The sequence below is a fragment of the Nomascus leucogenys genome, chromosome 22a (assembly GCF_006542625.1).
Source record: "Nomascus leucogenys isolate Asia chromosome 22a, Asia_NLE_v1, whole genome shotgun sequence".
Taxonomy (NCBI): Eukaryota; Metazoa; Chordata; class Mammalia; order Primates; family Hylobatidae; genus Nomascus; species Nomascus leucogenys.
In genome coordinates, this window is record NC_044402.1 from 139,967,911 (window position 1) to 139,984,592 (window position 16,682).

General features: G+C 54.9%; 1 protein-coding gene across 1 annotated transcript; it reads left to right on the forward strand.

Annotated features, from left to right (window-relative positions):
- Positions 1-246: 246 nt before the first annotated feature.
- Positions 247-4,864, forward strand: LOC100601920. Its single transcript, XM_004092062.3, is given in 3 exon segments — positions 247-657; positions 660-747; positions 4,773-4,864. Coding segments are annotated over 3 exon segments (591 nt in total).
- Positions 4,865-16,682: the final 11,818 nt, after the last annotated feature.

Consider the following 16,682-nt stretch of genomic DNA (forward strand, 5'->3'; position numbering starts at 1 on the left):
TAGAAACGAAATGTTTATTTCATGGTGCAGTTGGGGGTAGAAAATGAGATAAATCTCTAATCTCTCAGATTTCCAGAAATCGGGATTTTCCCTGAGTACCCCTGGCCTTGAGCTATATCCTGTCGCTGTCTGGGGCTGTGTGCTGCCGGGAGCCAGGGCCTTGTCAGACCCAGACCCTCCTCCCTCTCTCCCGTATTAGTCAAGGTTCTCCAGAGAAACGGAGTTAGAGATGCATTGCTATAAGAAATGGAATGGGCTTGCATGATTACAGAGGCTGAGGGGACCTACACCCCGTTGTCTGCAAGCTGGAAAGGCAGGAGAGCCTGTGCTGCCGCCCTAGCCACAGCCTGGAGGTCCGAGAACCAGGCACGCCGACGACAGCACACTTCCAGCCTGAGAGCAAAAGGTCGGTGTTCCAGCTCCAGCAGGCAGGCAGAGGGAGGGTTCTCTCTCCACCTTTGTGTTCTACTCAGGTCTTCAATGTGTTGGATGAGGCCCACCCACAATGCGAGGGCGTCTGCTTCACTGAATCCACCGTCGCACCTGCTTCTCTTGGGTGCCATCCGATTGCAGAGACACTGTGCCCTTGAGGGCTCCTGCCCCGCTGGGTGTGCTGGTGCTAGGATGTCTGCCCTGGTCCAGCCCTGCATCCCTGAGGAGGGGAGGAGGCTCTTACTCTGGGTTCAATCAACAAGGTTATTTGGCCCCCACACAAAGCTAAGACTTTCACCGTGGCATTTATTAGGAGTAAGTAATAATTTGAGTTCTGTGTGTGTTATTCTTTATCTCATGTCCAACTGGTTCTGAATCTGCATGGGGAAGAGGTGCTCTTAATATTAAGCCCTCTCAAAGGCCCTCAGTTCCTGGAGTGAGGAACTTCGAGAAATAAGAGCAGGTGACGGGGTGAGGAGGACGGAACACACACTGAGAGGGCTTCATTGGGCGGGATGTGTGGCTTTGGGCCTTTTGGCTTAGATTCCAAACAGCATGTCTGACCTTGAGGTCTGCAATGTTTCTCCTGGGTGAGGCTTGGACCCCTGTGGCCCAGGCATGAGACCTTGAGCTCAGGCCATGCCATGCCTGACCTTGAACCTTGCTGACCAGGGCTTCACCCACAGGCGAGGAGTGTTCCCAGGGAAGCAGGAAGTGTGCAGCAGGCACTGACCAAAGATGTGCTGGCCTCTGCAGAGGGGCAAGGGGCCAGGCTGAGCCTTAAGGAAGCCCTGACATATGCCTGTCCCAGTGACCTTGCTCCGGTGGCCACCCCGTCAGGGCCCCTGCAGCCAGATGGAGCCCAGCAGTGCAAAGGCCTCTTTTCAGAGGCAGGTGTGTCTAAGGCTAGCGTTTGCTTAAAGAGGACAAAGGCTCTACTGTACAGGCCTATTAAACCTTAGGTGGATGTATATTAGTCTGTTTTCACACTGCTAATGAAGACATACCCAAGACTGGGTAATTTATAAAGGAAAGAGGTTTAATGGGCTCACAGTACCACATGGCTGGGGAGGCCACACAATCATGGCAGAAAGTGAATGAGGAGCAGAGCCACGTCTTACAGGGCGGCAGGCAAGAGAGTTTGTGTAGGGGAACTCCCCTTTATAAAACCATCAGATCTCAAGAGACTGACTCACGACCATGAGAACAGTACGGGGGAAAATGCCCCCAAGATTCAGTTATCTCCAGCTGGCCCCACCCTTGACAGCTGGAGATTATTACAATTCAAGGTGAGATTTGGGTGGGGACACAGCCAAACCATATCAGTGGAGAAAGGCCTATTTGCTTTTACTAAAGTTCCTCCTTTAGGTCTATGGGCAGAGGTTTCACCCTGAGGCAGCTGCTCTTGAGTGCCTTAGAGAACCAGGAAAGTGCAGGACGCAGGTGGCCATGTCAGGACAGGAGGCAGAGCAGACCAGCTGCCCCACACTGCTCTCCGCACTCCAGCCTGGGAGGGCTGTGCACAGGGGGACTTCAACACCTGTGCTTTGTCTCCCAGTTCTGGGTAATGCCCAGAGGGCAACTCCCAAGTTTGTTCTGGACTTTTTCATTGCAGCAGCTCCAACCAGAGTCTGAATCTGTGTATTTTGGAGATCTAAAAAGTGGCTTCCTCCACAGGAGGGCGGAAGGTTCTACATGGCACAGATAAGGAATCAGGGCCTCTTTATGAGGGGGCAGAGGGCTTCCCCTCTGCACTGAAGTGTCCCGATCTGTTACAATACAACTAGGTCCTGGAGGAACAATGAAAAATGCTTTTCAAACATTGCTGGACTTGCAATAAAGTGAGTGAATGTCTAAAGAGAAAAACAAGCAGTGAGTTGAGACGAGAAAGGTAAATAAGAAAACTGGGCAAGGCGCAGTGGCTCATGCCTGTAATCCCAGCACTTTGGGAGGCCGAGGCGGGCAGATCACGAGGACAGGAATTCAAGACCAGCCTGGCCAACATGGTGAAACCCTGTCTCTACTAAAAATACAAAAATTAGCTGGGCATGGTGGCGGGCGCCTGTAATCCCAGCTACTCGGGAGGCTGAGGCAGGAGAATTGCTTGAACCTGGGAGGCGGAGGTTGCAGTGATCCAAGATCGTGTCACTGCACTCCAGCCTGGGCAACAAAAGCAAAACTCCATCTCCAAAAGAAAGAAAGAAAGAAAGAAAACTGTGGTTGCCTTGTGGAAACGCCGAAGAAGCCCTGGGCATAAGAAATGAAGTTTTAGGCCTGCAGTTCCTGTGTCAAACCAGGTCTCAGAGGGGCCTATAGCGTAGGCAGTGCCCAAGGCCCCAGAGGAGCCCAGAGGGAAGCCTCTTCGCGAGGTGGACCTGTCACTTAGGGCCTCTGGGTTCCTGAAGGCTCACTTCAGCCAAAGCTGAACTCATAATCACAAACCAGAAAGCACACAAAGAAATCACCTAAAATGAGTTGGAGTCTGTATAAACTAAAAGAAAAAGCACAGAATCCAGTAGATATGTACCCTCCAGCACTTAAGAAATTAGCATCATCAGACATACAATGTTAAATAACTACCTGTGCAATGCCTAGGAAGTAAAATAAAAGAAAGGAAAAGAAAGCAACAGAGGCCATCGGAAACACCCATGCAGAGAGGAAAGGGTGCCACGCAGAACACAGCCTGAGGCCACGGGGTTCTGGAGTCAAGTGGCAGTTCACCGCCCAGGCCTCCCCAGGGCCAAGTCTGTGTCTCAGCTCCAGGTACTCCCTCCTGTGTTCCCTGGACACCGGGCACTTGGAAGCCCTCACTGTGGACCTGGCGTAGCCCACACTATGGGAATCATCTGCTGGGCCTGCCCTCTGCACTGGCACCTTCACCTTGCTGGTGTCTGGGGCGTTTGAGCCTGCTGGGTGGCACCTCTGGTGTAGGACTGGAGGGTGCCAACTACCCCTCACTGGCCCATCTTTGGTGCAGTCACCCAGCCATTGCCGCCTGCCAGCATCACTGTCTCGGTGAGCAGATCGGACGACGGCTTCCCCATGCTGTGGATTCCTTCTAGTCCCCGGGCACACTTGACCCATCTGGGTGAAGTCAAGGAGCTCTGGCTCCAAGTTGGATTTGGGAGAGGCTTGGCTCCCATTCATAGGGATTTGGTACCTGCTGCCCCTTCGCAGTCCATCCTGCCGGCTCTCATCTGCTCCGCGGCCATGTCATCAGCCTCCTCCTCCGTGGGGGACCTTTCTGAGCTCCTCCCCAAGGCCTGCAGGCAGCTCCTCATGCGACGACACTGCAGGGTCCCCCACCTCCCAGCCACCCGGAAAGGAGCTCGCAGGGCTCTGCGCTGATGCTGGGGAAGTTTGGGCTGGTTCTGAGTGAGGGATGGGATAAGGCGGGGAGCAGGGAGCCAGGTGAGGGGCTTTGGGTGGCGCGCTCACAGTACAGTCTCATGAATTTGGCCTTCTCGCCCTGGTCCTGGAGCGGGAAGGCAGCCTGCGGCGTTTTCTCCAGGAGTGAACGTTCTCAGCATTCCATTTGTTGGCTTGATCACCAAGGAGAAAACATTCCAAGTTTCTTCTGGGCCAGCTTTTATCACTAACCTGCAGAAAGCTCTGAATGGACGCTTTTTGCTCTTTTTTCTTTATGGTTACTGGACCTGTGAAGAGGAGCAGCTCTACATACTTTTCCCTTCTCACTAAGTACCATGAGTAGGGTGACTATTGTAATAGAAACACATACAAGAAATTATAACTAGGACCTTTGGCTGTTTTAAAATCAAGGCAACATTAGTTAACATTTCTCAGATTTTAGTTCTGCAGATTATAAAATTAATGTCTACTTTTTGTAGAAAGTTTGGAAAGCATAGACAATCTAAAAGAAGCTGGAAAATATCACTCATGACGCACCCTCCCCTCCGCCCCCCATCCAAGCAGGAAGCCCCATTAGCATCTGGTCTCTATCCTTCCTGCACATTTCCGCAGCGTTAAGTGGGGTCTTTTCTTTTCATAGTTGAGTTTGCGATGAAAATGTATGTGGATCATGCTTTTCACTTTCTTCTTCTTAACAGGATAGGTTTTTTTACCCTCATGTCACTAAAATCCTCCCTCCATGATTGTTTAAAACGGGTTTGTGAGTTCTTGTTATGAACGGATTACTTATTCAACAATTCCCTAAATAAAGGGATCATCTAATTATTTTCAGTTTTTCACTGTTGTAAACCCTATGGTGGTAAGTATCTTTTAAAATATATTTTGGGTGTTTTATTCCCCACAGGTTCTTGAGATTTGGAAATAATTTTTAAATAAAAATAATGTGAAATATATTTTGGTTTGCGTTTCAGATTCTTTCCTGAAGTTGGGCAGTTTGGCCATGTTCAAGCCTCTGAATTCTTCCACAGAATCGTCTTCTGGAAATCATGCCCCAGTAATTTAAGTCTCCCCGGCTGTATGTGTGAGGGCTTCTTACCCTCTTGGGCATGGAGGGGTTACCATGTTTGGTAGCCATTTTAGTCATAGTAGGTTGACAGCTGAGTTTTTCCTAGATCTTTCCAAGTAGACCAGCATGACTATGGAAGACGCCCTGGAGGTCCCACCCCAACACGTCAGTCCGAGTGGCTCTTGCCTGAGCACCCTGCACCTTCCCCTGGACCTGCTGATGCGCCCGGCTAGGGGAATGTGGGCCTTCGCGTTGGGTCCACCTCCAGCTTCCATGACTGTGGAGTTCTGCAGTGGGTTCATTGAGAAAGTGGTGGTGAGACCAGGGTGTCTGAGAGGAGCGGTCGGCAGTGAGAGGAGACCAGGCAGATGGAAGGCACGTGTCTGGAGGGTGCGAGAGCCGCCAGGCGGGTGTCTGCAGGGTCTTGCAGAGTCACTCAGCCGCAGATGGAGCGGCTCTGGAGACCCAATCAGCACATTCCAGAGAGTGGCAGACCCCACGGCCAGGCATGGACTGATGAGCAGGACTGTCCTCCACTGTCCAGACAACAGCACAGACGAAACCCACGAGTGCCTGGGACGGTGCTGTGAGCCCTTCACATCCACGGAGTCTCTCAGATGAAACTACACGGGTGTCGCAGTGACGCTCTCTCCCCTCAGATGCTGCCGACCCCTCGCTGGGCTGCTGGACTGCTCAGGGCCGGTCCTTGAAGCCTGGAGAGAGCCATGGGTCTGTGTGTACACATGTATGTGCCCGTGAGTGAGTCTGTGTGTGATCTCTGAGAATGAAGCTTCCACATTACCAATGCCTGGAGAACCCAGAACTGGGACTCCCAGGTACCTGAGGGCCTGGGTCGCAAAGCTGGTGGCTGAAGCTGGCCACTCCGAGGCATGCGTGGCAGGAAGGGGTCATCAGGTGGGCGCCTCTGATGGGTTTCTAGAGCCCCTGCCCCCACCAGAGGGAAGTCAGTTGGAGAATGGGTGCTGAAGACTCCAGAGAAAGGCGTCCCTGACTCGGGGTCCAGAGCGAGCAGGTTCTGCCCCCCATATCGCATGGCCAGCGCCTTGTCCTGACTGTGCCCCACATGTCATGGCAAAGTTTCGACACCCACTTTGGAGATGTCTTGACGGAGGCCAGCATCAGGCTGCCGTCCTTCCACAGGCTGGAAGCTGCTGCACAGTGGGCTCGGAGCCTGGGCTCGGGGGCATCCTGCTTACTGTCGCTGTATGTCGGAGGGTGGCGCCTCCTGGGAGCCGTGGCCCGAGCCCCTTGCAATAGCCGGCCCAGGAGAAGGCTGGTTGCTGGGTGCTTCCTGTTCTTGGGGTTCCGCCCACTGCATCCATCTCCCACGGGATTTTCCATTGCCCTCCTCGGTTCCAGCACATGCCCTGAATGGTAATGCCGATTCCCGCCTGTGCCGCCGACTTGGCATGGGGAGCCTGTGGCTGCTTTGTCAGGTGGTTGGCCCCGATGGCTCCATGGGTGCCCCCCCCCCAGGCATCTCGCGAAGGGACTCTGCCTACGTCACAGGCCGCCAGTCCTGGGGGACACCGTGTGCATTTCCACATGAACCATGATGGGAACCTGGGGGACGGGTCTCAGGCTGAGAAAGCTTCCTCTGGCTTCAAGGTAAATCATAAAGCAAGGTAATTTCCTAAAAGTGTCAGAGGACACCGTAACTGTCCCTTCTGAGCAGCACCTTGCTGTGGACATCTGTCATCGCTGTTGTCTTCTGCCTGTGGGATTCTCCACATTCTGAGCAGGTAGATTGTTTTGGGCTCTGGCCTTCTCAGAGCCTTTCTGTGGCTGTAGATTGTGGGGAGGGCACCCTGGTAGTTGCCCCTGCTTCATTCACTCCGAGCCGCTGACGGGGGCCCCCCAACCTGCTCGGAGCCATCCAGGGGCAGGCACTGTCCCTGCTGCCAGCCTGCTGCCTGGAGCATCTCCCCAGCCCCACAGCTGGCCCACCCTCTCAGGGTAACAGCGCACATGTGGGGGCAGCCCCCTCCAGCCCCTTCTTGGTCAGCCTCCCTGCTGCTGGCCCTCCCTGGAGACGCGATTTGCCCTGGAAGTGGCAGGCGTGTGTGGCTCATGCCCTCACCGTAGGGCTGTGCCAAGGCAGTGCCACCTTGGGAAAAATCAAAACCCCATACTGGCTCCTCCCAGCCAGTGCCAGCGCACAGCCTGGCTCCTCAGAAGCCCCCACAGAAGCAGGCAAGGAATCAAAAACTCAAGTCTGCAGGAAGCCAGGCAGGGATGAAGGACGGGTGGGCTGTCACATGTGAGAGGGTCCCAGAAGCCTTTCTGGAGGAGGTGACTTCAGGCTGGATTTGGAGGGGCAACTTAACAAGCAGACAGGTGGGTGGAGATGCTTCAGCAGAGGAAATGGCATGGAGTGTCCAGGAGAATGCAGAGACGGGCTCAGAAGTTGGCCGGAGCCTGTGTCATGGGGCCACGTGGCTTCAGTCTTCCTTGCAGCCTGTGGGGAATCTCAGAGGAATTCTGAGTAGGAAAGGGGGATGCTCATGTTAGGTATTTATTGTTTTTGTTTGTTTGTTTTTAATCACTTGTTTTCACAAGTGTAATCGAAGCACCTGGTTGTGAGTCCAGGAGAGTAAAACATTTAACCCTCGCCCCTCCCATCCATCACTGAGTTTCTGACGCCTGAAGCGGGGTTCCTGCCAAAGGAAAATCCATTTATAGTCATATACTTCCATGAACCTTTGAAATAATCAAGTTACATATCTAGAAACCTGCCTTTTCAAAAATATTACCCTGTCTATAAATGTAGTAAATGTTATATAAAATGAAATCATGTTTAAGAAGTTAACTATTGTTGTATTAATTCGAGTTGAACAATTCAAATTCTCAACTTCATTTATAAACATAGTTAATTAAATTCCTTTATGCATGTAAAACTGCATTTTCAAACTAAATACATTTGATTTTCTCATTAAGAGCTTCAAATGCCAACTAGGGCAAATACAAAAGGCTAACAAGAAGGCCGGGCGCGGCGGCTCGTGCCTGAATCCCAGCACTCTGGGAGGCCGAGGTGGGCGGATCACTTGAAGTCAGGAGTTCAAGACCAGCCTGGACAACATAGTAAAACCCCGTCTCTACCAAAAATGTGAAAATTAACTGGGTGTGGTGGTGGGAACCTGCAGTCCCAGCTACTTGGGAGGCTGAGGCAGGGGGTTCACGGGAACCTGGGAGGCAGAGGTTGCAGTGAGCTGAGATTGCTCCACTGTACTGTAGCCTGGGTGATAGAGCAAGGCTCTCTCAAAAAAAAAAAAAAAAAAAAAAAAAAAAGGCTAACAAGGAAGAATTTTTCCCAAGTGCTTGCAAATTCAGACATTAAGTAATGGCCACAAACATCCAAATTCCAAGTTCCCTGAGACATTTCACTCACTTTGAGTTTCGGGGCGTGTGTGTTATTCCTGCTCGCTGCGGAAGCGTAAAGTCAGAGACCTCAGCCTCCTTCCTTACCTCAGTATCTGGTGCAGCCCTCCCGGGCAGGTGCGTCCTCTTACTGGGACCCAGTGCCTCAAATGTCCAGGGTGATGGCATGTGTACCACAGCAGGACACTCAGAGGCCTGTGTGTGGTCGTCCTGGCAACCGGGGCCTCCAGCCCACACATCAGAGGGAAGCTTTGGCTAAGTCTGGACTCTGTCCCGTCCTTCTGGGTGATTTGAGTTGACAGCGGTCTGATCCTGCCAAGAGGGCAGCTGACGTCCATTTACGACATCCTTTGTGCCTGGCTGAGGCCTGCACGCTGTCACTGGACCACAGCTCCACCAAGTAGTTTATTGACATCGATGGGAATCACCAGGCCTCCGTGGCGCCAACACCTTCACTGGCCGGTTCCTCTATCTCTGTCCTCAAAGGCATAGATTTTAGGACTCATGTCTGCCCTCAGGCAGGCGGCCAGAGTCCTGGGGAAGTAACACAGCCCAAGAGCTGCCGAGACTTTCCCCATGCACATAACAGCCTAGACAGGTAAGGACACCGGCATGGGCCTGCAGTGGAGAGGGGAGGAGAGGAGAGACAGGACAGGCACGTGGGAAGTGGAGCCCCATGAGTGAGCCCTGGAAGGACCTCTGTCTGCTGTGCCCCCTCTGCATCCCCAGCCCCAGGAATGGTTTCGGTTTGAGTGCACGTCTGAACCCAGGGGCCTCGTGCTGCTGCGGGGGCAGTAGCAGAGAGGAGGCAGGGGTGCCATGAAGGCAGGTGGTGTGCCCTGGCCAAGGGGCGGTGCTGGGGAGAGTCTGCAGGAGCCTGTGGCGGGGATGGCAGGGGGTCTGCAGCTCAGGGGCGGATGCTGGTGTTGGTATGATTTTGGAATCATCTGAAGGGGTGAGGGCTCGCCCAGGGCAGTATGGAGTAAAGAGGTGAAAAGTCAAAGACACAGCCCCGGGCCATGGCTGTGGGTTTCAGGTCAAGCACAAGAGCCAGTGAACAAAAGGCCTGAGAGAGTCAGTCTGGGTGAGGTGTCGGGGCAGCCGGAGGGGGTCTCCTCCTGTCCCAGAGACCACTCGCTTTAGGGTACCCTCACAGAGCTAGGACTGGGAACATGGGGGACCCCAGACTCACGGGGGGTGGGGGTGACGCTCTGGAATCTGTACTTTGAACCAGCTTCCGGGAGGTCCCCGGGACATCACAGGGGAGACACTTCTCTCCCCTCTGCCGCTGCCTTTTCCAGCATTTTCTCTCCTGCTGGGCCGTGAGCCAGGGACAGCCGTCCACACCCCCAACACCCGAAGTCGCCTTCTCCTCACTTCCTTGGCTGGTTTTCTTCTCTGTTTAACCCACCCGTTGCTTTCTGTAAAGTTCTGCTTTTGGAAGAAGCAGGCTGGCATTCACTCGGCCCATCCACGGCATGTGAGCGAACTGAACTCTGAGGCCTATAATGAGGGCTCTGGGCAGTGGTAGAAAGAAATAACCACAGTTCCCCAACCCCTTAACAAAATTTCCTGGGAAAATGTGACTGTGTCTCTAGGAAGGCAGAGCATCCCCTCCCATGTGGCGTCAGGATGGGGCGTGAGCTGCCCCCTGGCCTTGCCCCCTGGCCTTTGCTGTGACAGGGATGTCCCTGCCTGAAGAGGCTCAGGTCTTCACGGTAAAAGGCCCAGAAGCCAACCACAGAGTGGCTCCGACTCCACTCCAGGGAGGCAGCAGGAGCCCAGAGGATGGTCAGGACTGACACCATTTGTACATTCCCCATACACTCCTCTTTGCTGTGTGTGGCTGTTTCTGAATCACCCCCAAATGGAGCGAGTCAAGCGAAGTAGAGTAGACGAAGAAGAATGAAGCCTCCCTTCCGGGTGGTCTCTGGCCGGTCGGTTGCCCCACTCCTCTCTGTCCCCACATCCAGTCACCGGGAGACCCTCCTTCCCTGGGGCTGTGTGGTAGGCACTGCGTGTAGCACTGGGCTCGGCACTGGAAGGTCATGCAAGCTGGTACCCGAGGGGCCCAGGCTCCCACGGTCTTCACGGCTCCAGCTTCCACTTGGCAGAGTCTGGCTGATTCCCCCGTGTGAGTACTTGGGGCTCCTCTACAGGGGTACCCCATCATTAGAACTCACCCAGTGCTCTGAATGAGAGCAAATGCCCAGGCACCCTGCACAGCTCAGCCTCTGCAGCCTGGGCTGGGCCTAGGGCCTCTTCCCTGCACAGTGCCCTGGAGCCCCTGATGTTGGCCTCCTTGTTGGGCCGCAGAACTCTCCCTCCTCCCACCTGAGTCTCAGCCACTCTATGGGCTCCAGCTGGTGGGAGCTGGCAGCAACTGGCGCCCCTCCCTGGTGCTTTGATCTCTCAGAGCCAGGCCTTTTGTAGAACAGCCTCCAGCTTGAGCCCTGGGGCCCCAGGCCAGTGAAGTTTTGGCATCAAGTGGGGATCCTGGGGGCGTTATCTCTGCTACTTGCCTTGAGGGGATACTAGAGCCATCTGGTTCTGTGGCTTTGGCCCTGCACACTTGGAAGGCTGTGCTAAGGGCGTTGTTTGGCCCTGGGTGGAGAGAGTTTGACCCTTGGGTCCTCCCAGCTGCTCTGCAACAGTGAGGAAGATGTGGGGGAGATGCCTGTCCTCAGGTTTTCCCCTTGGGAGCCCAGGCTCAGAGGGGAGGCTGCAGAAAGCCTCCCTGACCACCTGAGCCCTTGGGGACACAACTGGCTGCCAAAAACAGAGCAGTTAGCTCTGGAGCCCACAGATGGGGACTTCTCCTCCCCACCTGCTGAGCTCTGCCGGGTGGCTGCTAGTGTGGATCAGTTTGGAAGGAGGAAGGAGAAGGAAGTGGGAAGAGGCAGTGATGGGGCGGGGCGGGGGTCCCTTTTATTAGGATGGCAAAAGCTGAAAGTCCTTAGCTGACTTTCACTTTCATCTTATTGACTAACACTGTCATGATGCCAGCCTGGCTGTGGGGTGGGGCCGGGAGATGAGATGCCTGAAAGATGGTTAGGTTCTGTCAGCAAGGACCGGGAATGGAATGCAGGCTGGTCAGCTATCTGAAGAACGGTCAGGCTTTATCAGCAGGGATGGAGGTAGGGGTGCAGGCTGGGGAGCTGGCTGAAGGACAGTCGGGCTCCATCAGAGAGACAGAGGCAGGGTGCAGGCCGGGCAGCTGGCTGCATCCCCTGCATCTTGATGTCACTTAAAACGCTCACATGTGCACTGTCCCGCAAGGTCCCCACAGAGGTCCCATGCAGTGGCGCATGGGGATCACAGCGTGTTTGGAAGACGAGGAGGCTGGACTCAGGCAGCCTAAGCTCCTGCCAGAGGCCATCCAGGAGGGGCTGGCACTTGGATCCAGCTGCTCTGACTCTGTGCCTGAGGCCACCTGGGATGGGCCGGCACTCGGATCCAGCTGCTCTGACTCTGTGCTCAGTACTCTACCACACTTCACTGCATCGGGGAGAAGCTGGAGGGGCTTGAAAACAAGGCCAGGGTCTCCAGCCCTGTTCCAAGAAGTCCACCTTCAGCCTCAGAGAGCAGAGCATCTACCTGGCCTGCCTGTGGCATCTGAAAACACATCTGCCTGCAGAGACCCTGTGGGACTTTCCACAGGGATCTATAGCAGGGGCCGGGGAAGCTGCCATTGTGATGAGCGAGAAGTCCTTTGCCCTCCAGGGTCTTGAAGGTGCCGGTGCTGCCTGCAGTGGGCAGGTCTGGGCTCCCTGCAGACCGCCTGGGTTATCAGAAAGGTGAAGGCACCTCGTCAGGTGGATCTGCACACCTGATCTCCGAGGGGCTTCACAAGCTTGCTGTAGCCACATGCACACACACACAAACATATGCACACATGCATACACACATGCATACACATACCCACATACACATATACACACACCTACAGACACACCCACACACACATATATATATACCCATACAGACACACACACATACATATACGCATGTGCAACTAAGCACACACACATACACACATATACACACATATACAGACACACATGCACACGTCATATACATATAACACATACACACACAGACACAGAGACATGCACACACAAGCAGTCTACATACATAGCAATGTACACACGTATATAGACACATGCAGATACATGTATACATACACACAGACATATATAATGCATACACATATGCACATACAAATATGCACACATACACATCTGCACATACACACATATTCATTCATATATACATAACACATGCATAGTACTAATACACACAGATACACATGACATATACGCATAGACACAGGTAAACACACATGCACTCAGGCATGCACACAGACACACACACAACCCTCCCGTGGGCCAGGCTCCTCCCAGCCCCGTGCCTCTGTGGGGGCTGCTCCCCATGCCCTGACTGAGCCCTGCTCTCTCCTCCCCAGCACACCGTGACCACCGGATACGTCTCCTGTTCTGGCGGCTTCCGTGTTTCCTTCACAGCACTTACCGCAGCCTTGACCTCATTGCTGATGGATTCATTCCTTTATTTCTGCCTCAGGCTACCTGGGGTCAAGGACCTGGGAGGTGGAGATGGAGTGCTAAGCATCAACAGTCAAGGCTGTGTGGGCTCCAGGAGGGCCCTGGGCCTGCAGTCAGGCTTTCTTTTGTGGTCTGTGCTCCACCACTTTCTGTGACCTCAGACAACCACGGTTCTTTCTTCATCTGATAAATGGGAATTCATTCATTCTTTCATTCAACAAACATCTATGGCATGGCCCCTGCGAGCTGAACTGCAGTGCTGAGTACAACATGGAGCCCTGTGGAACCCAGCGTTAAGGGGCCCTCAGGGGAAGCTGAAGGTAGCTCCCTCCGTTGTGAGGAGAGCTAGGCAGAGCCAAGAGGCCAGGAGTTGTGGATGGCAGCGGGAAGCCTGTCGGGCTGAGGTGCCTCCTTGAGATCTGGGGGATGGAGGCCGGGGCCCAGCGGGGTATAGATTGCTCCAGACAGATGGCAGAGAGGGCAAAGGCCTTAGGCAGGAGACCTGAAGCAGTAAGCAGGCCAGGTGGCTGGCCTGGAGGTCAGGAGGCCATAGGGCCATAGGTCACGCAGAGACACATGGGCTGCAGTGAGGGTTTTGGCTTGTCCTCTGAGTGGAGCAGGGATGTAGGGGAGCTGCCATGATCTGTCTGATGTTTGGAAAGGGTCACTCTGGCTGATGGGGAGGAGTCGCAGGCACAGGAGGAAGAGGAAGCAGGGGGTGTAGGGGGTTGAGGGCCTGGTTGAGGAAGGATGGCTGGGACCCATGGGAGCCATCAGAGCCTGGAAAGGCTTTGAACAAGGACTCATCAGGACTCATCAACAGATTGGCTGGGTATATGAGAGGAAGAGAGGACCCAGGAGCACTCTGTGGTTCTTGGCTGGAAGAGCATGGTTCCATTCACTCTGAAGGGAGCCAGTGCAGGTAGCAGTCAGCACACGGGGCCATAGATGAGCACACGGGGCCATGGATGAGAACACAGGGCCATGGATGAGCACACGCAGCCATGGATGAGCACATGGGGTCATGGATAAGCACGCAGGATCGTGGCTGAGCACACACGGCCATGGATGAGGACACAGGGCCATGGATGGGCATACGGGGCCATGGATGAGGACACGGGGCCATGGCTGAGCCCACAGGGCCATGGCTGAGCACACGGGGCCATGGATGAGCACACATGGCCATGGATGAGCACACAGGGCCATGAATGAGCACAAACGGCCATGGATGGGCACACATGGCCATGGATGAGCACACATGGCCATGAATGAGCACACGGGGCCATGGGTGAGCACATGGGGCCATGAATGAGCACACAGGGCCATGGATGAGCACACAGGGCCATGGATGGGCACATGGGGCCATGGATGAGCATACAGGGGCATGGATGGGCACACAGGGCCATGGATGAGCACACAGGGGCATGGATGGGCACATGGAGCCATGGATGAGCACACAGGGGCATGGATGGGCACATGGAGCCATGGATGAGCACACAGGGGCATGGATGGGCACATGGGGCCATGGATGAGCAATTGGGGCCATGGATGAGCACACGCAGCCATGGATGAGCACACGGGGTCATGGATGAGCACACGGGGCCATGGATGAGCACACTGGGCCATGGATGGGCACACGGGGTCATGGATGAGCACACACGGCCATGGATGGGCACATGGGGCCATGGATGAGCAATCGGGGCCATGGATGAGCACACACAGCCATGGATGAGCACATGGGGTCATGGATGAGCACACGGGGCCATGTATGAGCACACTGGGCCATGGATGGGCACATGGGGCCATGGATAACAAGGTGGCTTGGCCTCAGGAGGACCAGGCCTGGGGAGAGGACTGCCTGGGGAGAGAGCCGAGGGAGCTGTCAGCGTGCTGATGGTGTTTAACGTCATGATGCTGATGAGCTCACCCAGGGAAAATAACACCCTGTCCTGAGCTTGTGAGAGCCAGGCCAGCTGATCCTGGCTGCTTGGCACATAATAAGCACCCGGGAATGTTCACGCAAACAAACAAACACAGCCATCTGGCAGATTCCTGGAGGGATCATAACTCAGTCAGTGGGTAGAGCCCTGGCGGCTGGTTAGGAAAGGGCTCCCAGATCAGAGGCTGGGGCTTGGTGGGCCTGAGATGTGAGCCCAGCACTGAATACAGACTTACACCAACCAGATTCAAACACCAGCCCTGCTCCTGGGGCCCCTCTGCTTGTAGAGGCCTCGTAGGTGGTCAGGCCTCTGTTTGAGGAACTTGGAGGAGCCCCGGGAGGTGGCGTTCATTCACTGCACCATGGCCAGCAGCTGGGCTCTGACAGCAGGCACGGTGGGCAGCAGTGGGGACATCATTTGGCCCCACAGCACACGGTGAGACCCGCCTGCAGGTGAGGCTGGGTGCAGAGGAGCCCTCAGATGCAGGAGCCTTGGGCCTGAGCAAGGATGGAGGGGCTTGGCCATGGAAGCTCCCAGAGTGGGAGCAGGAGAACAAAGTTCGGAGGGTGGTCAGCCAGTCTGAGGCTCCCTGATGTGGTGCAGTGGGGGTACACCAAGAGGGGCAGCTGCAAAGGGCAAGGGGAGGGTGATGAGAGGTGGGTCTGTCCGGGCACTCACACCTGGCAGGTGCTGTCTGGCCCCGAGAAGGAGTATGCTGGCGATCTTATGGATCTGGGCACTCCTGTGGGGTTTGCTGGTGGTGCGGGTGGGGGAGACAATCCCATCTGTGTGCATTTTGGAGAGGTCTCTGATGCACAGCAGGAGGGTGGGAATGGACAAAGGAAACCAGCCAGGAGGCCATTGCAGAGGCCTCAGGAGATGAGAGGGCTGCTTGGCCCCAGCTGGTGGCAGTGGCTGGATTTGAAGGGGCTCAGTAGGAGAGGTGGCAACGGCTGAGGCTGGGCTGGGTGTCAGGGCGAGGCACAGGCATCGCCTGCTTCAGGTCAACCTTCCTGCAGTGCACGGAGCACAGGACTCCAGATATTTGGCGGTTTTTCTTGCTTCCACCTCTGAGCATTGGCAGCAACAGGTGTAAAGTGGAGGTAAGGAGGCGACTCCGCGGTTGTTACGGGCAGGGGCTGTGCCTGCCCTTCATCCCCACATCAGGGCACAGTGGCCTGGAGTGGATGGCCAGGGCACCTGCCTTTGCTTCTTGGTTAGCATGCCGGCCTCCTGCCCGCATGTACCCTCACCACGCTCCTGCTTGGACCTCCAGCCTGAACTCAGGACTATTTCTCAGCCTGCATATTGGGCATCTGATGAAGTCAAGGTGTCAGATCGGATGGATGCCGAGTTTGTGTGTGCTTGTCCCGGGTGGACACGGAGACCCTGGGAGGAGGGCTCAGGGGCTACTGCATTGGAAGGACATCGTGCAGTCTCAGTGGATATCTGCCTAGTCTTCTGACTTGTTTGACAGGATCTCATCAGTGTCCCTGGCAGTCAGTCCCGTCAGGCATTGGAGGATGCCTTTCCTGGGCTTCCTGCTCCACGGCTGAAGTGGGAGGGATGAACGGACCCAGGACTCATGCAGGAAAAATAGCCCTCAACAGCCAGGCAGCCAGCGTGAATGGTGCATCACTCTGCCTAAGGCCCCCTGTGTGATGTGGGGCTCAGAGATGACCAAGACCCAATCCTTGTCCCCATGGGGCCCCAGTCTGCCTGGTGAGGCAGGCCAGACCCAAGTGAGGAGTTCGGTGATGGAGGCTGTAACAGGCAGAATAAAAAGACGTCCATGTCCTCATCTGCAAAACCTGTAACTATGGGGCCTGATGTGGAGAAAGGGACCTTGCAGATGTGATTAGATTGAGGATCATGAGATGGGATATCCTGGATTACAACGTCATCACAAGGGTC